The 26,265-nt window shown below is 42.4% G+C and overlaps 2 protein-coding genes across 2 annotated transcripts; both read left to right on the forward strand.

Moving 5' to 3' along the window:
• Positions 1-1,145: 1,145 nt before the first annotated feature.
• Positions 1,146-9,603, forward strand: LOC149995104 (cell adhesion molecule CEACAM21-like). Its single transcript, XM_090260991.1, has 3 exons — positions 1,146-1,209; positions 2,086-2,439; positions 9,323-9,603. Exons 1-3 carry the CDS (start codon positions 1,146-1,148, stop codon positions 9,601-9,603), a joined length of 699 nt encoding a protein of 232 aa, XP_090117117.1.
• Positions 9,604-23,255: 13,652 nt separating this feature from the next.
• On the forward strand, positions 23,256-26,265 carry LOC149995105 (cell adhesion molecule CEACAM21-like). The gene is made up of 3 exons (XM_090261112.1): positions 23,256-23,319; positions 24,037-24,390; positions 25,985-26,265. The coding sequence occupies exons 1-3, from the start codon at positions 23,256-23,258 to the stop codon at positions 26,263-26,265; spliced, it is 699 nt and encodes a 232-aa protein (XP_090117238.1).

Raw genomic sequence — 26,265 nt, forward strand, 5'->3', positions numbered from 1 at the left:
TCCTGGGTCTCTGTTCCTGGAAGCAAAAAAATAAAATAAAAAGCTGGTGACAACCTGATATAAAAGAATAATCCCCTCTGCAATTATCACCCAACTTGACCTCTTCCCACCCCCAGAGTCATCTCTGTGACCTTCCTGCTGGGAGGAAATAAAACCTTCTCCAAGCATTTGAGAACATGAAGAAAACTGGATTCCCAGTGGGGTTTCTGTGTCACAAATAGAAATTATTCCCATTTTAGGGGACACCTGGTGCTCTCTGTGTGGTGATAAGAGACCTGAGATGAAGACACAGCAGAGGCCAATGCTGGCATGAGTGGGTCACCCTCTCAGAGATAGATGTGCCCCCATCAGCCTTGCTATTGCAAGTGTACCCCACAGGCCAGTAAGATCAGCCTCTCCTGAGAGCTTGTTAGATGCAGAGTCTCTGACCCAATGCACCCCTGCTGATCTGAATCTGCAGTTTAATGGGATCTGGAGTCTTCCCCTGTGCACAGGAGAGCAGGACAAGTGCGGTTCTACCTTCCCATGAAGAGATCTCATTTTGAATGGACATCCCATTAGCTGGACAGCTGCCGAAGCAGGATTGTGAAGGTGTCAAAGGGGGATGGCAATGTTTACAAAGTTTCACAGGTGATCTGATGCACAGGAGGGGCAACATTCTTGTGACAGGTTGTCCTGAGGTATCTCAAGAGCTCCAGCTCTGAAGGGAAAAGTCAACTGTGAAAGAGAGGCTGTGGGAGAGGCTACTGTGCACTTGCCAGGGAGCTATAGGGGATGTCCAGAACCCGGACATCCCGGGCTTGTGCTTCTCCAAATACAGCGTGAGAGTGTGTTCTAGTGAATGTGTGTGTGTGTGTGTGGTGTTAAGAGTCCCCAGTAGTTCCCAGAAAACCAAGATATAGAAGGAATGTAAACTGGTAGGAAGGGACAAAGTTGGAAAAATTGAGGGCCGGGAGTGGCAGGGTCCTGGGCACAGATCCTGCCCGTAGCCCACATGACAAGAACAGTTACCTTGCCCCAGAATAAAGCTCAGCACACAGGTAGAACTCACCACAGATTGCACCATCAGGACACAAGTGCCTGGGAGCCTTACTGAACCTCAAGCTTTTCTCAAAGAGGGAGCCACAGAGCAGGTGGCAGACACCATGGGATCCCTTTTAGTCTCTACCCCCAGAGGGCTGGTCCACTGGCCAGGGCTCCTGATGGTTGGTAAGTAGGAGACAATCCGTTGGGGTAGACGAAGGATCTGACACAGAGGCTGGCTGGGATCTCCTGAAGAGACCAGGGCTCTGATCAAAGAGGGAAGGCTTCTGTTTGGACCTGAGGGTAGAGGACAGAGGAGCAGAGTAGGATGGGGAAGGGGACCCGGCACGGAGAGGTCTCATAACCTGGAAGTGGTGAGAGGCAGGAAAGCCTCATGCTGTTCATTTCCTAAGTTACTCATCATTGAATATTGAATTATGAAAATGATAATAATAAAAATTTATGTCAGGTAACACTGGAAAAATACTTAACCAGGGGTGCTGGACATTGTCTTTACCAAATCCAATACACTCAGTGAGGTACAGGACTCTGGGGTCACACTTGTTCATTCCACCCCATGTATCTGCAACCTGTTGCATTGAAGGAGGGACAAGATCAGACAAGGCCCCCCTCTCATCGAGCCCATGTTCTATGGAGAAGAGGGACAAGGAAGGATCTGGGTGTGATGTCAGGTACTCACAAGTGCCATAGAAAGAAAGAGCAGGGACAGGTCAGAAAGTGACGGCAGAGAATCTTTAGAGAAGGTGGTCAGCAAAGGTGTCTTTCAAAACTGCCCCTGAGTGTCAGCAGGGGTCTGAGCACTGAGGTTGGTAAGTGAGACAAACACCTGGAGAAAAGTACTGGCAACAGAGAAAGTAACAGCTTCAGAGGTGCTGAAGTAATGGTGGCCATGCTGCTGACCTTGACCACGGGAGACACACACTAAGAGTCACATGCAAACCAAGGCTGAGAGCTGAAGAGACCTGCTCAGGATCCAGGGCTTCATTTTTCCATCCCAACACATAAATCAAGTTATTGATCAATTTCTTTCCTCTTTTATAGTCTCACTATTAAACTTCTGGAGCCTGCCCACCAGTGCCCAATTTGCTATTGTGTCGACCAATGTTGCTGAAGGAAACGATGTGCGCCTACGTCTCTGCAATACACCTCCTAATGTTAAAAGTTTCAACTGGTACAGGGGGGAAGGGGCAAAACCCCACCATCATATTACAACTCTTTACAAGCCCAAAATAATATTTGGAAGAGATCCTTTTCACAGCAGACACGAGGAGGTTAATTTCGATGGATCCTTGCTGATAACGAAGGTCACCATGAGAGATGCAGGGATGTACACCATAGTGGCCCACCTTCAAAATTCATTAAAAGAAATAGGATTCGGACGGCTTAATGTGTACGGTGAGTGATAGCTCTCTGACCTCTGCGTGTCAGGTGGGGTGAATCCTTTTTCAAACATGGGACTGACAGCCCTTGAGTCTGCCCCCATTTCTCTCTGCATCATGTCCCAAGTTGGGTTTTGGCATTTAATGCAAGATATACAGAGTGCAGACAGCCTTCCTAAGATGTTAGTTCCCTTCCCAGATTCCAGCCCTGCAGACAGTCCCTACAGACAGAAGGACCAGTCTGATGGTAATAACTCAGCAGAGGGAGACCAGTCTCAGTCCAGGCCCCTGAGATCCTCCCCATGACCATGAGCCCAAGAATGATTGCAGAGCTCTGTCAAAGCCTGATCTGAAGAGCCCCTGCAATTCTTACAGAGCTCACCTCAAGAGCCCCTCCCCCAAACTCTGTCCCAGAGATCTTGAGGGATCTGGGGGACCCTGAGTCAGGTTGGGTTTAGCCTCCTGGGAAGGGCAATTAGGTAGTGGTTTAATGGATGTCCAATTCACAGATTTATGAGCTGGTCAACAATTGAGACTCAGGCCCAAGAGCCACATCTTGGCAGATATGGAGTTCAGTCTATCACCTGAGTGTGTGTGTGTGAAGAGCACAGTTGGACCATGTCCTTGAATACTACCCAACTGTCCTGGGGACTTAGCAAAGTTCAAAAAAGGTCAGCATCTCCAAAAAGAAACTTAAAAAAAAAAAAGATGTTTCTGTCAGCTTCTCATTCACCAGGTTCAGCCCAGGGACTTCTCTCTTAGAGTCGATCAGTAGCAGATGCCTCTTATTTGAGCAGCTCTTCTTTCCCAAAATTACTTTATATAATATCAATATCTTATAGTTAATACACTTACAACCTTCTTCACTGAGAATAACCAGGAAGATACAGTATCTAAAGCAGTCAATCAAGGTCTATCTGTAGCCTCAGTCTTGTCTTCTCCTCCACCCCAGAGGCTTTATGACCTGCCTGTGGATTCCTAAACCAACCACTGGTTCGGATCCTTTTCTCTTAGGCATCCTCAGCTCAGAGGAATACATTCTGGTCTGGGGGGGTGAATGAAAATGAAGAAATAATTTGTGTTTACTCGAGAAGCAAATTACCTGCAGTAACAATCAGAGTCAGTGCATACAACACACAGGCCTCTCCCTCAGGGGGCCAATCCCACCTCCCTGCATTGACCTTGATATTACTTATTTGTTTCCAGATATAAAGGAAAGGACTTTGTCTTCTCACTCCCCACTCTACCCCTGAAACCAGCTCAGGGACTAACATGTAACAAACAGTTGCTTTTGATGAACTAGGATGAAGTAAATGGTGATTTTATGAATGAATGAATGAATGATCCAAAAGCTCTTCAGAACCTAGAAACTGGATGCAGAGTCCTTGAAATTCTGGCCATAGGAGGCAGGCTTTCTGTCCCTCTAGGGTCTAAGGCAAATACCTCAGATCCTTTTCTGCTTTCTAATGAAAAGCCTTTCTTGTAATTGTTCTTAAACCTTGGGGTATTAGTAATAATTTCCACATATGGAATAATTTTAAGTTTTTTCCAAATTTTCATCTCATAGCCACTTAACACAAATGGCCCACAAGAGCCAGAATTGCCACGAGTCCATGCGCCCCACTTGCCATCCAACACCCATTTTGCATTTGCACACGTCCTCGCCTGCCGTCAGCAAAGGGAGAATAACATTAACGACCAAGGGCAGAGCACATGATTTTGCTACCACAATCAGCTTCTGCCTGTCCTTTTTACTCTTTTCTAAATAATTTATTAGACTTTGCTCTATTATTTATTGATTCACTGGCTTATGTCACTCACACTCATCTGGAAACATTTCATCCAGCTCTTGTCCCAGAGGCCTGGGTATTCAATTTGTCGCTGGCTTGTTCCTAATCCGCATATATTATTTCTGCTCAAACATCCCAGTCTCTGGGATGTTTTGGGAAATGGTACCTCATAGAAATGCACTTCAGCTGGGCAATGGAGATCTATGAAGCTGGAAATATTGGCTTCCGATTGACCAGTCAGGCAGGTGGTCAGTGAAGCACCAGGCTTATGTCTTTCCATAACCAAACACATACTTACATGTCACCTGAGAAAGTCTGTACTTTCCCCCAGGTGTATAGCTGGAGGCCATACGTTCTCTGAGCACTCAGATTTCCATGCATTTGCTTGGAATATGCAGACTTGCCTTGTTATTTCAAAGACTCAAGTTAGCTAAGAGATGAGAGGTGCCTACTCTGGTTGAAGAAGCTTTTGGAGAAATCAAAGGTATCACGCAGGGCAATTTCTTTCTCTTACCTGCAGAGCAAAGTTAATGGTGCCCAACATCACAAGCAACAACTTCAATGTCAACAGTTTTCATTTGCATTTATTAAAAATAATAGTGGTATTGAGCATGTTTTTTGGAGTTTTTAGGCCATTTGTGTATCTTCTTTGGACAAATATCTATTCAAGTGTTTTGTCAATTTTTAAATCAGATAAATTGGATTTGTTGTTGTCAAATTGTAGTTTTTTATATATTCTGGATAATAACCTTCTATCCTATATATGATTTGCAAAATATGTTCCCCCATTTCATAGGTCACCTTTCACTCTGTGTTCTTTGATGAACAGTTTTTAACTTCAGCAAAATCCCAATCGTCTTTTTTTGCTTATGTTTTAAGTGTCATATTCAAAAATTCATCGCCAAATCCAGTGTCATAATGGATTTTTGTATATTTTTGGAGTTTTTTATAGTTTTAAATCTAGTATTCAGTATTTAATCTATTTTGATTTAAGTTTTGTACATATAAGGCAAAAGTCCGTATCATTTCTTTGCACGTGGGTGTTGTTGTTCAGCACCATTTGTTGAAAAGACTGTCTTTCCTCCATTGAACAGTCTTCGCTTTTTCATTGAAACCATTTGTGTCTTTTGATAAATAGTTTTCATGCCAGTATCACACTGTTTTGGCTACATTAGCTCAACAGTGAGCTCTGAAATTAGGAAGTATGACACTTCCAATTTTGTTTTTTAAAGATGATTCAACAATTTGGGGTTCATTAAAATTTCTTACAAATTCTAGGACATATTTTTCTATTTTTACAAGAAAGCCATTGGGATTTTGATAGGGATTACATTAAATATGTAGGTAGTTGGTGATAGTCCAATCCAGGAATATGGATGTCTTTCTTTTTTAAATGTATTTTATTTTATTTTTTATTGCTGTTCTATTACAGTTGTCCCAATTTCCCCCATTGTTCTCCACTCCCCTGTCACCCCCTGCTCCCACAGTGAATCCCCACCCTGTTGTCCATGTTCATGGGTCCTTTATACTCATTCCTTGTCTAGATCCTTCCCCTTCTGTTCCCCCTTCTCCCCTTCCTCCATCCCCTCTGGTCACTGTCATCTGTTCCTTGTTTCCACATCTCTGGTTCTATTTTGCTCATTTGTTTGTTAGGTTCCTGTTACAGGTGAGATCTTATGATGTTTGTCTTTCATTGACTGGCTTGTTCCACTTAGCATAACACTTTCCAGTTCCATCCATCCTGTCACAAAGGTAGGAGTTCCTTCTTTCTTTCTGCTGCATAGTACTCCATTGTGTAAATGTACCACAGTTTTCTGATCCACTCATTTACTGATGGGCACTTAGGCTGTTTCCAGCACTTGGCTGTTGTAAACAGTGCTGCTATGAACATAGGGGTGCATAGGTTCTTTTGAATTGGTGTTTTTCCATTGATTTGTTTCTATTTTACTTTCTTTCAGAAGTGTCTGGTAGTTTTCAGTGTATAAGTTCTCTATTAAATTTACTCCTACATATTCTAGTCTTTTTGGTGCTATTGTAAATGGAACAGTTTTCTTAACTCCATTTTTAAATTGTTCAGTGTTGTTGCAAAAAAGGAAGTAATGTTGAGTGTTGGTTTTGTTTCCTTGCAACTTTGCTTTATTTATTAGTTCTGATAGTTTTCTTTGTGTGGGGGGTAGAATTTTTAGAATTTTCCACATGTAAGATTACAGTTCTTTTTTAAAAAATTAGTTTTTTATTTCTTTCCAATTTGGATACAAATTGTTTCATCTTCTTGCAAAGATGTTCAGGTCAAGACTTCCAGAACTATGTTGAATAAATGGAAGAAACAGCATCCTTGTCTTGTTCATGATTGTAGTAAAGTTTATTTGGTATTCTCCATCAAATGTGTTAACTATGGGCTTTTATGTATGGCCTTTATTGTGGCAAGTAGTTTTCTTCTATTTCTACAGTCTCTGTCTTTTGGTAAAACCATAACCATTTCCCTCTAGTGATTTACTTCACCATGATATTCCATCAGCAGGCCAAGGAATAAAGTATTGTTCAAACTGAGAAAACTTTTATTTTTTAAAGTATATTTTATTAATTATGCTATTACAGTTGTCCCAATTTGTTTTTCTATTTACCCTCTTCAGCCCAGTACCTCCTTTCCCTCCAGCAATCCTCACCACCCCACCTCAGTTCATGTCCACGGATCATACATATAAGCTCTTTGGCTTCTCTATTTACTTTACTATTCTTAACATCCTTCTGTCTACTTTGTACCTACCAGTCATGCTTATTGATCTCTGCACCTTTTCCCCAGTTCACCCCCTTCCCCCTCGCCACTGATAACCTCCATATGATCTCCATATCGATGGTCTTTTCCTGTTCCAGTTGTTTGCTTAGTTTTTTTTTTTTTTTTTTGTATTTTTAGATCCGTATGTTGATAGTTGTTAATTTGTTGTCATTTTACTGTTCATAGTTTTGATCTTTTTCATAAAGTGCCCCTTTAACATTTCATATAATAAGGGCTGGGTGATGATGAACTTTAGCTTTACCTTGTCTGGAAAGCACTTTATCTGCCCTTCCATTCTAAATGATAGCTTTTCTGGTTAGAGTAGTCTTGGTTGTAGGTCCTTGCTTTTCACACTTTGAATAGTTCTTGTCAGCCCCTTCTTGCCTGCAAAGTTTCTTTTGTGAAATCAGCTGACAGTCTATGGGAACCCTTTTGTGGGTAACTCTGCATTTCTCTTCCTGCTTTTCAGATTCTCTCTTTGTTTTTAACCTTTGGCATTTTAAATATGATTTGTCTTGGTGTGGTTCTCTTTGGGTCTAGCTTGTTTGGGACTCTCTGTGCTTTTTAGACTTGTATATCTATTTCCTTTGCCAAATTTGAAAGTTTTCCTTCATTATTTTTTCACATAAGTTTTTTATTTTTATCTCTTCCTCTTCTCCTTCTGACACCCCTATGACTCATTTGTTGGTATGTTTAAAATTGTCCCAGAGGTTCTTAAGCCTCTTCTCATTTTTTTCAATTCTTGTTTCTTCATTCTGTACTGATTGTTTATTTCTTCCTTATGTTCCAAATTGTTGATCTGAATCCTGGCTTCCTTCCCTTCAGCATTGCTTTCATGTGGATTTTTCTTCATTTCACTTAGTACGGCCTTCACTTCTTCCCCTAGGCATTTGCCATACTCAGTCATTTCTGTGAACATCATTATCACCAGTATTTTAAATTCTGCATCTCTTAGGCTGGCTATCTCCTCCTCTCTTAGTTCTCCCTATGGAGCATTGATCTCCTCCCTCTTTTAAGCCATATTTCTTTGTTTCCTCAACTTGGCAGTCTTCCTCTGTTTGATTCTGTGTATTGGGTAGAGCTGTCACACCTGTTACATTATAAGGGGTGGATTCTCAGGTATTCATCAGTGCTGGGCAACCCATTTCACCACCTTGTGGTGCTGTATGTTGGGGAGGGGTCAGTGAGGGAATAATGCTACTTGCTCAGCACTCACCCCTTTACCAGTCATTTCACCTTTTCCCATTTGTAATTGGTGCCCCTCTAGCTTTTGTACTCGTGATGGTTCCTGGAGTTGGTGGGCTTGTATATGTTCTAGGACCATGGGGACCCTCTAAAAAGACTCTCCTGTGAGACCAGCAGTTTCTTCCACTGCCCCAACCCCCACTAGCTTTTACAGCCAGAAGCAATGAGGCTTTATTTTCCAGACACTGGCACCATGAGCTGCACAGTCTGGTCTGGGATTGGGATCGCTCCCCAGGTGTCCCTCCTGGCTTTTGTAATGTGCGACTGTGCTTTCTGCCAGCCAGCCAGCCACAGCCACTGCCTTATGCTGCAGTCACCACCACACTGCATCCTCTCCACCTCAGCTCCCCATCTCTGCCCCTCCATCTGTCTGGATGAATGTTACTTCTTTATAGCTTTGTTTATTAAACTTCCATGCAGTTCAATCTTCTGGTAGTCCCAGTTGTTTTTTGTTTTGAGGTAGATGTAATCTTCCTATGGTGTAGAAGCAGGTAAAACATGTCTATGTATGCTTCCATCTTGGCCAGAAGTCTCAGACTGAGAACACTTTTAGATGGAACTTCTCCAGATATAAGATCATGAAGACCACATTAGGCCATTTTTACTGCCTAATAAATTGTTTAACAAATCCTTTCTCACTTACTATAAATTTTCTGTGGTCACAGAGGTTGACAAAGGTGGTAAGCCTGCCTTCCCCAACATACATAGTGGGACCTGATGTTTTTTGAAGTCAAAAAGTTCTAGGACAAAATTAATAAAAGCTCATACAGAAAATTTCCACTTGATTATGAGGTTATAGGACACATGAGCTGAAAAGGGGTTTTGTGTGTTGCTACTACAGAGATGACTGAGGGAAGAAGTATAGAAACGCCCTGGGGTTATCTAGGGTCAGAGAGGAGATGCAGCTCTCTCCCTACATGTTGTCACCTGAATTTAGACAATTGTCCCTCTGCAAATGTCAGGACCATGCTCTGGTGATTTTTACATAGCTCACTGTGGGCTGCGAGTGGCTGAGATGTCTGAGGAAGCAGCATGGCTCCATGTGTCAAGGCCATTCTCAACCAGTCACATCCTCTGTTTCTCCACAGAGCCTGTGGTAACGGTCAACCTTGTAGCCAGCAACACCACCGTCACGGAGAATAAGGGTGCCATGGTCCTGACCTGCTACTCAAAGGGGGTCTCCACAGAGTGGTTGTTCTTCGGCTGGTATCTGCAGCTCATGGAGAGAATGAAGCTGTCCAAGGACCAGAGAAGCCTCACTATAGACCCTGTCAAGAGGGAAGATGCTGGGTATTACCAGTGTGTAGCCTCCAACCCCATCAGTTCTGCTAGAAGTTGGCCCCTTGAGTTGCATGTAAATCATGAGTGACCCTCCTCCCCTCCTCTGTATTATTAAACTTTAAATAATGTTTCTTGCATTATTTTAATAGATTTGTTCTGAAGGTAAATATTTCTTTAAATATTTGCATGGAGTAAATAAATACTCAAAAAAATGTAAGCTGATATTGTCATTATTGTTGAATTAAAGTCACATTTCAGGCCACAGTTTGGTCTCATTTTTGCCATGTCCACAGTGCAGATGATATTGTGTCCCTCAGGGGATGAGGTGGTATTATAACCAATGGGAGCAGGTGATGAGCTCACAGAACCTGAGCTCTGTCCCTTCTGCAGGCAAACATGTGTAGGAGACCTGGACACGGTTGCATACAAGGGGAATGGACAAGAGAACCCCATGTGGGTAGCAACACTGATCTTTGTGTTTCTCTTTGATGTCTTTCAAAGGATTTCTAAAGTCTCTTGAGTATTATTATTATATAGCAATAAAATTATTACCAGAAATAAGTTCAGTACAACTGTTCTTTTTGTTAACAGGATAGAGTTGGAAATTTGGTAATAAAACCAACGCTTTAGCTCAAATATCCTAGTTCAGACTGATGCCCATTAGAAACGACTTCACCTTTTATGAGGCTAAATCTGATCTGATGGCTCTTTTGGTATCTCTTGGAGAAGAGGACATCACTCAAAGCTAGAGAGACTGCAGGTGAAGTGTGAGGGTGAGGTTTCCTATCCTCAAGAGACTACTAAAACTCTCATCTCAGGCTTCATTTTAAAAAATGCATTAGAGCAAACTATGTGGTGAATATAATTCCTCTGCACTTAGGTAACTACTCAGGCAAAATTGGATGACACCAGCCAAGTTCTAGGATCAAGAATACACTTTTTTCTTGGAGATGACATTTTATCAGCATAGGTGTCTATAGAAAAAAATATAATGTCTGAATAAAAAACTCTAGAAGCACATCTTTCTGGGAGATCAGATCCTGGCTCTGTTCAGAAACTCTCACTTATTTTGCACCTCTTTATAAATTGATGGGAACTTGAATTTTTTTATAAATTGCAGGAACTGATACAGATGAACACTGGGACTTTGCTAAAAGAGACTTAGTTGTGTTTCCCTCCACTCTGCAGAAAGCAGTTTTATTATGACCTAGAGGCCTTAATGTTCCCTCAGGGTCAAAAACCTTTAGACAGTTTCTTCCTGATTTCAGACCTCTAACCTCCACTTTCTCAGAGCATTTTCACCTAAAACATAATTGCAATTTGTAAATGCAGATTATTTCTTTGCCATTTGAAATATACATAAGTCTCCTTAAAATCTTCTTGCCAGTGTTATGATTCAGTGAGTATCTGTCACAGGGCCTGTGCCCATCCCTTCAAATTTAATTCTCATGGTGTCTCTGTGTTTCGGTCTCTGTGGGAGAGTAGAAGACTAACTTGGGTGAGGACCTTTAAAACCATGAGGTAAAAAGACCTCTTGTCAAAATTTTATGATAAGTTTACTTTCCTTTTCTGTAAAGTCAGTTAGCAAACACTGTTGCCTATGATTCCTTCTGCTGTTCTTAAAACCTTACCAGCCTTTTGTGCTCTCCCTCTTCTTATATCTTCACTCACCGTCAAGGAGCAGGTTTATAGGGATTTGACAACTATTCTGTCGTGAAACTGAGAAACTCTAGTAAACATGCACATCTGTGTCACATAAGCCCCCACGAGTCTCCATCAAGAAGCTATAACCCTTGTAAACATATATGCAACCCAACATAGGAGCACCCAAATATGTAAGGACATTTTTGAAAGACTTCAGGAAGGATATAGACAGCAACACACTCATAGTAGGGGACTTTAACACCCCATTGTCCACAATAGACAGATCTTCAAAGCAAAGAAACACCAAGAATATTGAGGCACTGAACAACACTCTAGATCAAATGGACTTAGTTGATATATATAGAACTTTTCATCCCAAAGAAGCAAAATATACATTCTTTTCAAGTGCACATAGAACATTTTCAAAGATAGACTACATGGTAGGACAAAAACAAGCCTCAACAAATTCAAGAACATTGAAATTATATCAAGCATCTTCTCAAATCATAATGGCCTGAAACTAGAAATCAACCTCAAGGAAAAAACTCAAAATCATTCAAACTCATGGAAAATGAATAACATGCTATTAAACAGTGAATGAGTTAACAGTGACATCACGGAAAAAATCAAAAAGTTTCTGGAAACAAATGAGAATGAACACACAACAACCCAGAATCTATGGGGTGCAGCAAAAGCAGTCCTGAGAGGAAAGTTCATAGCAATACAAGCCTACCTGAAACAGATAGAGAATGTCAAATAAGAAACCTAACCCTACAGCTACAAGAACTGGAGGAAAAACAACAAAGAAATCCTACAGCAAGTAGAAGGAAGGAAGTCATCAAGATCAGAGCAGAAATAAATGACATAGAGACTAAACAAACAATTCAAAAGACCAATAAAATCAGGAGCTGGTTCTTTGAAAAGATGAATAAAATTGACAAGCCTTTAACCAGGCTTATCAAGAAAAAAAGAGAGAGGACCCAAATAAATAAAATCAGAAATGAAATAGGAGAAATCACAACTGATACCGCAGAAATAAAAGGGTTGTAAGAAATTATTATGAACAACTGTATCACAAGAAATTTACAACCTAGATGAAATGGGACAAATTTCTGGAAACATATAATCTTGCAAAACTGAATCAAGAAGAAGCAGAAAGCCTGAACAGACCAATAACAACTAGTGAAATTGAAGCAGTAATCAAAAAACTCCTGGCACACAAAAGCCCTGGACCAAATGGCTTCACAGGCGAATTTTACAAAACATTTAGGAAAAACTAACTCCTATTCTTCTCAAACTATTCCAAAAACTCCAAGAAGAGGGAAGACTCCCAAAGTCTTTCTATGAAGCCAGTATTACCCTAATTCCAAAACCAGGTCAAGACAAAACAAAGAAAGAAAACTACAGGCCTATATCACTGATGAACATAGATGCTAAAATCTTCAACAAAATTTGGCAACCGGATCCAGCAATATATTAGAAAGATCATACACTGCGATCAAGTGGAATACATCTCAGGATACATGCAAGGCTGGTTTAATATTTTCAAATCAATAAACGTAATACACCACATAAACAAAATGAAAGACAAAAACCACATGATCATATCGATATATGCTGAAAAGGCATTTGATAAAGTACAACAACAATTTATGATGAAAACACTCATCAAAATGGGAATAGAGGGAACATACCTCAACGTAATAAAGGCCATATATGAGAAACCTGAAGCCAACATCATACTCATTGGGCAAAAACTGAAAGCATTCTCCCTGAGATCAGGAACAAGACAAGAATGTTTACTCTCTCCACTTCTATTTGACATAGTCTTGGAAGTTCTAGCCACAGCAGTCTGACAAGAAAAAGCAATAAAAAGCATCCAAATTGGAAAAGAGGAAGTAAAACTGTCATTATTTGCAGATGACATAATAGTGTACATAGAAAACCCTATACAAGAGACTTCCGGACAAGATGGAGGCCTAGACTGACACGCTCCATCTCCCTCCACAACTAAGAAGGAATACAACTACCGCAAAACCAGAAATAACCAGAAGTTCCAGAAAATAAAGCTCCATGGAAGTCCAACGTATGAAGTTACGAAGAAGTGGTGCTTGTCCAGATGGATAGGACGGGTGAAGCTGGGGCGGAGGAGTGAAGCTATGCTGGCAACGGCAGCTGTGACAATGGCAGCAGGACGGCGGTAAGCACACACACCCATATTTAAGGGAAGGTGAGAAACGCCTGGGGAGCACCCCCGGCTGCAGACCAGATCCATCAGTTCACGATTGCAATGCCGGGGAAGGCACACCCACATTGCCTTGAACTCTGAGGCCTGGAGGGGGTAGAGATGGAGGAGGAGGATCCCAGTCTCTTAGCACAGAGTGAATGACAGGAACACATCCTGAACCCCCACCCCCACAGAAAACACCACAGTGTGGTGAGCAGAGTTGCTTGGTTGTGATGAGTTCCTGGGGCTCTGCCCCCTAAGAGTAGAAGGTGCGACAGCCCCGCCCAGGAATCAAAGGTAAACACAAAACTGTCAGGATGGCACAGATCATTATAGAGATCCTGGTGATGCAGCTGACCAGACAGCAAATGTCTAATCTAATGAAGCAGCAGATAGGAAATCTCTCTGAGGCACAGTTCAGAGCTTTGGTTATACAAATGCTTACAGACCTAACAGCAGATCTTAAACAAGACAGAGAAGGAATGAGGGCTAGTCCTGCTGAAATGAACAAAAACAAATACAAAACTAGGGATGAGGGAAAGAAAACCAGGGATCAAATCAGAACATAGGGAAGGAACAAACAGTCAACCAGTGCAGAAAGAGGAAACAAAAAGTGAGGAAACTGAGGAGAGGCTCAGAAACCTATGTGGCAGCTATAAGTGGGCCAACGTCTGCATCATAAGGCTGCCAAAGGTGAAGAAGAACTAGAAATTAAAGAATTATGTGAAAAAATAATGAAGCAGAACTTCCTTGACTTGGGGAAGAAAATAGACTTACGGGTCCAGGAAGCACAGAGAGTTCGAAAACAACTGGACCCAGGGAGAACCACACCAAGACATATTATAATCAAAATGTCAAATATTAAAGATAAAGAGAGAATCCTAAAAGCAGCAAGAGAGAAGAAGAGAATTATGTACAAAGGGGTCCCAATTAGACTATCAGCTGATTTCTCAAAGGAGACTCTGTAGAGAAGAAGGGACTGGCAAGAAATATTCAAAGTAATAAAAAGCAAAAACCTACAACCATGATTATTATATCCAGAGAAACTGTCATTCAGAATAGAAGGGCAGAGAAAGTGCTTCCAGGACAAAGTAAAACTGAAGGAGTTCATCAGATCCAAACCACTGTTATATGAAGTGTTAAAGGTACTTGTTTAGGAGAAAGAGGATCGAAACTATAAACATTAAAATGAAAACTGTATCACAACAAACAATAACAGAAGGCAGGGAATCAAAATAAATGCATACTAAGTAGGCAACAAGAGTGGAAAAAGAATTATGGGTATGGGGAACATATTGGGAGAAGATCAGCTGGGAAGGGGAAGAGGGAAAAGGAGGGAGATGGTACAGGAATTAAGAAGCATAATAGGAAGGAGTGGAGTAGATAGGAATATTTTGAGAAGAACTATATGCACAATCAATGGGCATGGACTAAGGGGGGGGACAACTGGAGGGAGGAGGGTCACTGGGTGGAGGTGAACAAAGGAAAAAGAAATTGGGATAACTATAACAGCATGATCAATAAAGCATATTTAAAAAATTAAAAATATAAAAAAAGAAAAGAAAAACCTATAGACTTCACAAAAAAACTACTCAACCTAAGTGAATTTGGCAAAATAGCAGGGTACAAAGTCAATATTCAGAAACTGAAGGCATTTCTGTACACCAACAATAAAATATCAGAGATAGAAACTAGAAAAAATATTCCATTTGCTATAGCTACAAGAAAATTATAGTACCTAGGAATAAACGTAACCAAGGAGGTAAAAGACCTGTACTCAGAAAACTACAGAACACTGAAGAAAGAAATTAGGGAAGATACAAATAAATGGAAGCATATACCATATTCATGAATGGTAAGAATCAACATCATTAAAATTTCCATACTACCCAAAGCAATTTATAGATTCAATGCCATCCTTATTGAAATACCAATGACATCTTTCACAGACCTAGGACAAATGCTTCAAAAATTTATATGGAACCAAAAAAGACCCCGAATAGCCACAGCAATCTTGAGGAAGAAGAACACAGTAGGAGGAATCAGAATACCTGATACCAAACTATACTACAGGCCACAGTATTCAAAATGGTCAGGTACTGGCATAAGAACACACATATAGATCAATTGAACAGAATAGAGAGTCTAGAAATAAACATAGGTCTATATGGTCAAGTAATATTTGACAAAATGGGAAGGCACATAAAATGAAGTGAAAAGAGCCTCTTTAACAAACGGCGTTGGGAGATCTGGACAGGGACATGCAAAAAAATGAAACTAGACCATCAACTTACACTATACACAAGAATAAATCAAAATGGATCAAAGACTTAAATGTAAGCCATGGCACCATAGAAATCCTAGAGGAAAACATAGGCAGGAAAATTTCAGATAACCCACATAGCAACATTTTCACTGATATATCTCCTAAAGCAAGGGAAATAAAGGAAAGAATAAACAAATGGGACTACATCAAACTAAAGAGTTTCTGCTCAGCAAAAGAAAACATCAGCAAGATGAAAATGGAATCAACCATATGGAAAAATATATTTGCCAATGATACTGCAGAGAAGAGATTGATCTCTAAAATACACAGAGCATATGAAAAAAATGCTCAACTTCAAATTAAAACCACAATGAGATACCACTTCACACTGGTCAGAATGGCCATCATCAACAAATCAACAAACAGCAAGTGCTGGTGAGGATGCAGAGAAAAGGGAACCCTAGTGCTCTGTCGGTGGGAATGCAGATGAGTGCAGCCACTGTGGAAAACAGTATGGAATTTCCTCAAAAAGCTAAAAATGGAACTGCCTTTGAACCAGCAATTCCATTGCTAGGATTATATCTGAAGAATCCTGAAACACCAAGTCAAAAGAACCTAAGCACCCTTATGTTCATAGCAGCCCTGTTTACAATAGCCAAGTGATGGAAACAGCCTAGATTCTCACCTGTAGATGAGTGGATCAAAAAACTGGTACATTTACACAATGGAATACTATGCAGCAGAAAGAAAGAAGGAACTTCTATCATTTGCAACAACATGGATGGAACTAGAGAGAATTATGCTTAGTAAAATAAGCCAGAAAAATACCATATGATATCACCTGATACAGGAGACTAATGAACAACACAAACAAATGAGGAAAACTGAACCAGAGAGCATAAGCCTATGATCTCATTACCTGAGTGACTGCCCATACGTATAGGCCTCACTCAATCCTGTCTGCATCGCTGCCTCCTGAGACTCAATAGTTTGGCTGAACTAACTGGTTGGGTTGGTGAAGCATGGGGTGGTCTGTGGGCTTCACTTTAAAACTGGTTTCTCTTTTCGATCCTAATGGCTTGGACAGAATGGGCCCAGAAGTCTGATGGAGGAGAAACCTAAAATATTCCTTTCAGCCGAAACTAAGTATAGTGGGCAAAAGGGTTTTGGACAGGTGTGATGTCCCTTGCACATCTTCCTCCAAAGAAGCCCTTCCTTTCCCTAATGTGGGACATTGAAAAATTAATTCTTGCCTTTTGTCATCTGGTGGTTATGGATTGAATGATGCCTTTTAACCCTGTTGCCTAATCTGTTGCTTCCAGAATACAACAAGGATGCCAGCCTGTTAAATCAAGCATGCCATTGTCCTGAAACAGCCAACTGACCAGGAGTTTGTAAGATCCTTCCGCATGTGGGAAGGCCACCCTCCCAACTACACCCCCACCCTTATTAGGGATGTCTGGACCCAATGGTAGGTAGGATGACGACCATGTCCAGCTTGAAGCAGCTAGAGGAGCATGGAACCTTCTCCCATTGTCCTTTGTAAGATTATAAAGGGTCTTAAGTCTGAGAGGGGGCAATTGTTATTTTTTATTGTTATAAAAAATTAATTAATTGAATTGCTTAAAAAAGAATAATACAGGAAAGGGTGAAACCAAGGAACTTATCTGCACAACCCATGGACATGAACTAAGGGGGGGGGGATTGTTGGAGGAAGAGGAATACTGGGTGGAGGGGAGCAAAGGGGAAAAAATTGGAACTATTGTAACACCATAATAAATAAAATATACATTTAAAAAATAAGCTGTATATTAAAAATCTCATCTTATGTTTTATGGGAAAACCTACGTCAGAGTTAACTATGTATTGAATGTCACTTTCTCTGCACTTCAGTAACTGATCAAGACAAATCAAATTACAACAGCCGTGTTGTGGGATCAAGAATAATCTTGTTCATGTGATGACATTTGGTTTTTTTAAAAGTCAAATGTAGAAGATATAATATCTCCATGGAAAATTCCAGAAGTACAGCATTCTGGCAGAACAGATTCTGGCTGTGTTCAGGGACTCTCAGCGATATTGTACCTTAGCCTACATTGCTAGGAACTGACACATCTTTATAAATTGAAGAAACTGATGGAGATGCAAACTGGGCCTTGAAGAAAGCAGATTAGTTATGATATAGAGGCCTTAAAGTTGCTTCAGAGCCTATAACCTTTAGACAGGTTCTTTCTGAATAGTCATGTACATTAAACCATTTCTTTAAAAATAAAATTGCATTTTGGTAATTGCAGATTTTCTCTGGTCTTTTGAAATACTCATAAGCCTCCTTGAAAGCTTCATGCCAGTGTTACAAACCAGAGGAGATCTGTCTAAAAAACCTGGGCCCATTACTTTGAATTTTAACCTTCCTGGTGTTTCTGTGCCTCAGTCTCTGAGGAAGGGTAAGGGCTCAACTTGGTTGGGGACCTTTACAGACCAGATGTAAAAGGACCTCCTGTGTGTATTGTATGAGAAGTTGTGCTTATCTTTTGTGTAAAACCAAAGAGCAAACACAGACGCCCGTGGTTCTTTCTCCTGTTCCTAAAATCTCCAAAACCTTTTCTATCAGGGGTGCTGAGTTCTGTCTCACAGCCCTATTGCATGGTCTTAAGTAAAGTCTTATTTTATATTTAAATTTGTCCAATGCATGCTTACTTTGACATCACCTACATTTAAGTAGCTGATCCTGTCTTGCTCACACTGCCCATCCTCACCATATTTTCAAATCTTTCAATTTATCTCCTTATCTGGCTACAATCCTCAAAATAAGTGTTTCCATTTTCTTCCCTACCTTCTGGCTTGGCATCCACAGCAGGAGATGACCTGACCACCACACTCTCCTGGGACCCCAGGTTGCCTCAAAGCAGCCATTGTCTCAGAATCTGAGATGTGCCAGCAGAAAAGAATGCACTTACGTGCTGATCAGACCATCAGCAGTGTTCTCATCCCACATCTGTGTTCACTGCACCTTCAGGGAACAAGATCACAGATATTTTAAAGGACATTCAGACGTAAAACTGAAGTCTTCTAGTAATCATGCAGGTCTGTTACGTCAGCCACCCGCAGGCCTGCACTGAAGAAGCCTCTTTCAAGCCCTCTCTGACCCGCAGCTCAGGGCAGACGTCACTGTCCTCATTCTTTGTTTTTTATTTTTATAAACTTCACATGCCTGTCCTTGGGTAATTTGCAACCAGAACCTGGGAAATGGGAAATAAATCTGTCCTCTGGTTCTATTCCTTTACTGCTTTGGGGGGCTTCTGTTGCATTTGGCTGAGTTACTTGGAGACCTGGTCAGAGGTGGATTGTGGGTAAGCAGAGGTGAACGTAGAAGGGAGCCATGGAGGGATGGGGTCTGCTCAGAGTCTGGATGAAAAATTGTAAAGCCTGAGAGATTTGGGATGTTAGACATATGTGTCCAAGGGGGCCTAAAGTGACGTGCAGGAGCATTTCTGGGTGGTCAGAATGGACTGAGTAATGAAAGTTCCATCCTCCCTGCTGAGGGAGGAGTCCCTGGAGCTGGTGCAGTGAAGTGAGGGTGCCATTCTCCCAGACTAGTATGGTCATTATGGGTAAGACACAAGGGAGGAAATAAGGATATTGTCTTGAAGAGTCAGACTAGTTCCCTCACTTTGTGACAAACCAGAACACCAAGTGGACAGGCTGTCAGGGGCCGTTAGACAGGGTACGTAGGACAAGGGGACACGGGGGAGAAGGAGACAGGATTAAGGTTGGTATTTTCCAAAAGTTAGGGGTTAGGAAAATGTGGAGCAACCTCTCAATGGGAACAGGGTCCTAATAAGGTGACGAAGATATTTCAGTACTAGGTAGACGTGGTGGCTGGACAATCATGTGACTAAACAAAATGCCACCAAGTTGTTTACTTAAAAATGATTACATTTTGATATAGAAATTTCACCTCATTAAAATATTACACTGAACTAAAGAAGCCAGATAAAAAAGCAAACATACTACATAGTTTCATTTATATAACATTCTGGAAAATCCAAAACCAGTCTGTTGTGAAAGGAAGAAGACGCGTGACTGCCCGGAGACTGTGGGTGCTGGGTGGGGCGTCGGGCAGGGAGCACAAAGGCATAAGAAACTGTGGGGTGAAATGGATACACATCAAGTGTATATGCAAGTCATCGCATCACATTGTACACGCTACACGTGTGCGGTTTGTTGTCTGTCACTTACACCTCAGGCAAGCTGTAATCAAGGCTTGATGTCATGAATTCCTTGTGAGCTCAAGAGGAGAGAATATTGTTTCTCTATTGCTGCTGTTTCCAAGTGGACAGACCCCGGATCTGTGCCCACAAAAGTGCAATACAGCAGTCCCTCTCTATATCGCAGTTCACTTATCGCAACCTCACTGTATCGCAGGATTTTTAAAAATATTATATTTAATTATTTATTGCGAATTTTTCGCTATATCGCAGGATTTTGCGGTACTGTATACGTATGTCATTAGAGTTATGTAGGTTTAAGAGTGTAGAATATGTTTAAAAACGTAAGTAGTGTTTATAAAATGTGGGAAAAGGTTAATAGGGGCATGGGAAAGGTTAATGAGGGACTGGGAATGGTTTATAAGTGTGTGGGAAGGTTTATAAAGCCTTAAAATATACATAAATACTAAAATAAATGTAAGGTTCCTACTTCGTGGATTTTCACCTATTGTGGGCAGTCTAGAACGTAGTACCCGCGATAAGTGAGGGAATACTGTAGTGACAACAGCTGGCCTTTCCTTAGCCCTCACTGTGTACTGCGCATTTCAGGCATAGTAGCTCATTTAATCACCCGAGTTAATGACTTATACTCATTCACTTCAATTTCCCACCTTCTGACCACTGCACATGCTGTGTCCTCTGCCCGCACCTTGTCGTCCTGCCCCCTCATCAGCTCTAGGTTAGCCCAAGCTCATTCTCTATTAGATGCTACTATTTAGAAAAGTTTTAACTGTCCTTTAGTCTAGGTCAGAGTTCCAGTTTTGTGAGGTCATAATGTTCTATGTTTCACCCTTTTAACTATTGTCATATTTATAATGTTTTTATTCATTTATCAAAGAACACCAACCGAGTGCTTCCCATCTGCCTGACCCTCTTCCAATCACTAGAATACAGTTGTGGAATAGAGTAGACAAAATCCCAGTCCCCATAGTCCTGACGCGCTGGTGGGAAGCAGCACAAGAATCCAAACAACAATGATAATGTGTTATGGTATATTAGAATAAAATGAGACATGCTTGGGGTCTTTTTTCTTTCAATTTAAAAATGTTGGATCAGCAAGGAAGATGTGAACTGATTGGATCATAGAGAGCAGGAGATCAGAGGACATGAAGTCAGAAAGAACGAGGCCACCAGCCAGAGCTTCGGCTTTACTCTGAGTGAACATGGGAGCCACTGGGAAGTTCAGAGCTGGAAAGGGATGTGAGCAACCTGTGTTTAGTGAAGGAAACCAACGTTCTGTCAGCCTGAAGGTTGGTTTGAGGCTACTGATTTTAAGCTGTTTATTAAGAAAAAATATTCAACCAAGAGCCTGACATATCGCAGATGTTCCATAAACATGCGCTCTGTCGATAGGGAAACCACCCAATAGAAGCCTGTCACCCTGTGTGACACTTGCAGTCAGAGTTGGTTACTTCTACACACAAAGGCATAGGTGTCAATATAAGAGGTGGCTACCGCGTGCTTGGGGACAACTCAGGGTCAAGTCTTTACTCCTAAGGAGGAAGGAAAGGAACCTCCTAACACTGAGGGGTTGGGCCACTCTTTATTCCCCCCAGAATCACAGCCCTCCACAGTCCCACCCTGTAATATTAATTATTTTGTGCTCATTAACATAAAAAGTTTATGTGTTTCTCCACTTTGACTTTTATCTAATTCTACAGACCTACCTGCTACGGTTTCTCTCACATCCTAATGGATTGCACACAACAATTTCATATTCTCCTTTGATTATAATGTATAAATTAAGCTGTAAATATGCTGTTTTTCACAGGATTTGAGATCTTGCTTCCAGGCACATGCCTCAGATACACTCAATAAATCTGGACTTTTCTTACATAGACAGGGTCTAGGGGCACCTCCTCTCTCAGGGGTCTCTGTGCAGCTCCCTACCCCAAGCCTGGCACCACCCATGGGCAAGTCTGGGGGACCACAAGAAAGCCTCCCAGGCAGAAACCAGAGGCTGTCCCAACAGCCAGGGAGCACAAGGACAGACCTGACAGACAGACATGGAGGTGGATGCTCTCTCTGAAAGTGTCCCTCAAGAATCAGGAAGCCCACAGGCCCCTGACTTTCACCACAGCCCTTTATCCCTGGGACATGCAGGAATATCCCCCTCACACCCAAATCTTCAGGTTCTGGCAACTCCTGGTCCTGAGTCTCTGTCCCTGGGAGCCAAAGCCAGTCTGGTGACAACCCGAGATAACAGGAGGGTCTCTATGCAATTGTCACCCAGCTTGACCCCTTCGCACCCCCAGAGTCATCTCTGTGACCTTCCTGTAGGGAGGAAATAAAACCTTCTCAGAGCCTTTGAGACCATGAAGCAGATTGGATTCCCAGCTGAGTGTCTTGTCACAAACAAAAATGATCCCCACTTGGGGGACGCCTGGTGCTCTCTGTGTGAAACTGAGACTGGAGATCAAGACACAGCAGAGGCCAAGCTGGGGTGAGTGGGTCACCCTCCCAGGGATACATGTGCCCCCATCAGCCTTGCTATTGCAAGTGTACCCATAGGCCAGTAAGATCAACTTCTCCTGAGTCCTTGTTAGATGCAGAGTCTCCGGCACAACACACCCCTGCTGACCTGAATCTGCAGTTTAACAGGATCTGGAGGCTTCCCCTGTGCTCATGAGCACAGGAAAAATGGTTCTTCCTTCACATGATGGGATCTTTTTTTTTTTTTTTTTTTTGATTGGCATTGCATTAGCTGGATCGTTGTTGAACCTGTATTTTTAAGGTGTCACCTGGGTCACAACATTTACAAAGTTTCACAAGTGTTTCAGTGCACAGAAGAAATGACAGCCCTGTGACAGGTATTTTTTGGGGTGTCCCTAGAACTCCTGCTGTGAAGGGAAAAGTGAAATGTGAAAGGGACACGCTGTGGGAGAGGCTGCAGTGTAGCTGACAGGGAGCTGGGGGGGATGCCTGGATCCCCGACACCCCAGGTTTGTGCTTCTCCAAGCATCATGTGTGTAAGTGTGGGTTAGTGTATATGTGTGTATTTGTGTGCATGCTTGTGTGTGTGTGTGTGTGTGTGTGTGTGTGTGTGTGTAGTGTTCAGAGGCCTCAGCAGTGCCCATGAAACCAAAATGTTGAAGGACTATAAACTGGTAAGAAGACATACTGGTGGCAAATATGAGGGCAAGGAGTGGGACAGTCCTGGGCACAGAGCCTGCCCGCAGCCCACATGACAAGAACAGTCACCTTGCCCCAGAATAAAGCCCAGCGCACAGGTAGAACTCACCACAGATTGCACCATCAGGACAGAGGTGCCTGGGAGCCTTACTGAACCTCAGGCTTTTCTCAAAGAGGGAGCCACAGAGCAGGTGGCAGACACCATGGGATCCCTTTCAGTCTCTTCTCCCAGAGGGCTTGCCCACTGGCAAGGGCTCCTGCTTGTTGGTAAGTAGGTAACAATCTCATGGGGTAGATGAAAAAAATTGTCAGAGACACTGGTTGGACCTCTTAAAGTTCCAGTGCTCTGAGAAGAGAGGGAAGGCTTCTGTTTGCACCAGAAAGTAAAAAAAGTTGAGCCTCGTAGGATGGGGAAGGGAGCTCAGCAAGAGAGAATTCTAATAACGTGGAAGTGATGAGAGGCAGGAAAACTTCCATTGTTGTTCATGTCCAAAGTTATTCATCATTGAGTATTGAATTATGAGAACTGATAATAATAATGATTTATGTAACCTGGCTGCTGTGGCTCAGTGGATTGCGCGTCGGCTGCGAGCCAAGTGTCGCTGGTTCGATTCCCAGTCAGGACACATGACTAGGTTGCACGTCAGGTCCCCAGTTGGGGGGCACGAGTGAAAGGCAACCACAGAGTGATGTTTCTCTCCCTCTCTTTCTCCTTTCCCCTCTCTCTACAAATAAAATAAACAAGTTAATTAATTAATTTTTAAAAACTTATTAAAAAAATAATGATTTATGTCAGATAACACAAGAAGAAACCTTAACCAGGCGTGCTAGGCATTGTGTACTACCAACCTGGACCGTGGGAGGCAGCTCACACACATGCAGACCAAGGGGGAGAGATGGAGAGACCTGCTCAGGGTCCAGGACCTCATCTTTCCATCCCAATATATAGATCCAAATATTGATCAATACTTTCTTCTTTCCTAGTCTCACTATTAAGCCACTGGGGTCTGCCCACCAGCGCCCAGTTTGCTGTTGTGTCCACCTATGCTGCTGAAGGACGGGCTGTACGCCTGCGTTTCCGCAATACACCTCCCGACGTTAGAGGCTTCAGGTGGTTCAGAGGAGAAAGAGAAATCAACGATAATAAAATCGGAGGTATTTTTTTGATGGAGGGAAGATATGAAAAAGGGCCTTCACACAGAGGACGAGAGATAGTAGACTTGAATGGATCCTTGATCATAAGGAGGGTCACCATGAGGGACGCAGGAATGTACACCGTAGTGGCCTACCTTGAAAATTCAAAAAAAGAAATAGGATTTGGACGGCTTAATGTGTATGGTGAGTGTTTCTTCTCTGACCTCTGGGTGTTGGGTGGGGTGAATTCTTCTTCACACAAAGGACAGACAGTCCTGGACTTTGCTTCCACCCCCTCTGCATCACGTCCCAGGTTGGGTTTTGGTATTTAATGCAGGATCCAGAGTGCAGACAACCTTCCTAAGATCTTAGTTCCCTTCCCAAATTCCAGCCCTGCAGACAGTCCCTGAACGCAGTAGGACCAGTCTGACAAGTGTAACTCAGACGAGGGAGACCGGTCTCAGTGCAGCCCCCTGAGCACCTCCCTGTGACTGTGACACTGAGAATGACCCTGCTGTTCTAGGTCAGAGCAGGAACTGAGAGGTCCCTGCAATTTTCACAGTGCTCAGCTCAGAAACCCCTCCCCCAGAACCTCGTCCCAGGGATCTGGACTCCATAGACCTTGGGGAGCCTGAGCCAGGCTCGGTTTGGCCTCCCAGGAAAGGCTAATCAGGTAATGGTTTAATGGGTGCCCAAGTCACAAGGCCCCTGAACTAGTCACCAGTCAGAGATCACGCCCAAGATTCACATTCTGACAAAAATAGAGTTCAGTCTATCCAATAAGACTGTGCGTGAGAGCTCAGTTAAACAATGTCTTTGGATTTTAGATGACTGTCCTGGGGGACTTAGCAAAGTTCAGAGAAAGATCGGTGTCCCCAGAAGGAAACTGAGAGAAAAAGACTTTCCAGGCAGATCCTCATTCGCCAGGATCAGCCCAGGGGATTCTTTCTTGGAGTTGATCAGTAGCAGATGCCTCTTATTTGAACAGTTTGTCTATCTCAAGATTTAGGTCAGAAACTCAATATTTCATGATTAATATGCTGACAATCTGGCAGCCAAATCTTCATCTTTTTTCAGAGGGTAAACAGACACAGGGAGAAACAGTCACTGAAGCAGAGTCACACAGACCATGAGCAACTGATCACAGTCACTCGAGGTCTCTCTGCAGCCTCAGCCTTGTCTTCTCCTCCACCCTGGGGACGAATGAGGGGTCTGTGGATTCCTGAACCAACCATTGGTCAGATCATTTATTTGTTTCCTGCTGTGTTACTGTCACTCCCACTGGAGTATAAAGTAAAAAATGTTCCCTTCTCACTCCCCACTCTACCCCTGAAACCAGCTCATGAACCAACATGTAACACTCTCAGTTGTTTTTGATAAGTTAGGAGAAATAAGTGGTGATTTAATGAATGAGTTAATGAGTGATTAAAAAATCCAAAATCTCTTCAGAGCCTGGAACCTGGATGCAGAGTCCTTGGATTTCTGGCTGTAGGAGACAGGCTCTCTTTGCCTCCTGGGGCTAAGACCCATGTCTCAGACCCTTTTCTGCTCTCTAATGAAATAATATTTCTTGTCATGGGTTTAGACCTGTGGGGTATTAATAACAATAATTTTCACATATGCAACAATATTAAGTTTTTCCAAATTTCTGTCTAGTGGCTACCTAACAGAAATAGCCCACAAGGGTGACCTTTACAAGCTCACTGGGGACTGTGAGGGGCTGAGATGTCTGAGGAAGCAGCATGGTTCCATGTCTCAAGCCCATTCTCAACCAGTCCCATCCTCTGTTTCTCCTCAGAGCCTGTGACAATGCCCGCCCTCCTTGTCAGCAACACCACAGTCACAGAGAACAAGAATGCTGTGGTCTTAACCTGCTACACAAATGCAGTCTCTGTGCAGTGGTGGCTCAATGCCTGGTATCTGCAGTTCAGCGAGAGGATGAAGCTGTCTGAGGACCTCAGAAGCCTCACCATAGACCCCGTCAAGAGGGAAGATGCTGGGATATACCAGTGTGAAGCCTGCAACCCTATCAGTTCTGCCAAAAGTTGGGCTGTTGAGCTGTGTGTGAATCATGAGTGA

This window comes from Furipterus horrens, unplaced genomic scaffold (genome assembly GCF_987537825.1).
Source record: "Furipterus horrens unplaced genomic scaffold, mFurHor1.1.pri manual_scaffold_13, whole genome shotgun sequence".
Taxonomy (NCBI): Eukaryota; Metazoa; Chordata; class Mammalia; order Chiroptera; family Furipteridae; genus Furipterus; species Furipterus horrens.

Bases quoted from the DNA above. Each gene is read 5' to 3' on its own strand.
- LOC149995105 (XM_090261112.1), top strand. From the start codon at position 23,256: ATGGGATCCCTTTCAGTCTCTTCTCCCAGAGGGCTTGCCCACTGGCAA. The intron at 23,320-24,036 runs GTAAGTAGGTAA...CTTCTTTCCTAG, and splicing joins GCAAGGGCTCCTGCTTGTTG to TCTCACTATTAAGCCACTGG. The intron at 24,391-25,984 runs GTGAGTGTTTCT...GTTTCTCCTCAG, and splicing joins TGGACGGCTTAATGTGTATG to AGCCTGTGACAATGCCCGCC.
- LOC149995104 (XM_090260991.1), top strand. From the start codon at position 1,146: ATGGGATCCCTTTTAGTCTCTACCCCCAGAGGGCTGGTCCACTGGCCA. The intron at 1,210-2,085 runs GTAAGTAGGAGA...CCTCTTTTATAG, and splicing joins GCCAGGGCTCCTGATGGTTG to TCTCACTATTAAACTTCTGG. The intron at 2,440-9,322 runs GTGAGTGATAGC...GTTTCTCCACAG, and splicing joins CGGACGGCTTAATGTGTACG to AGCCTGTGGTAACGGTCAAC.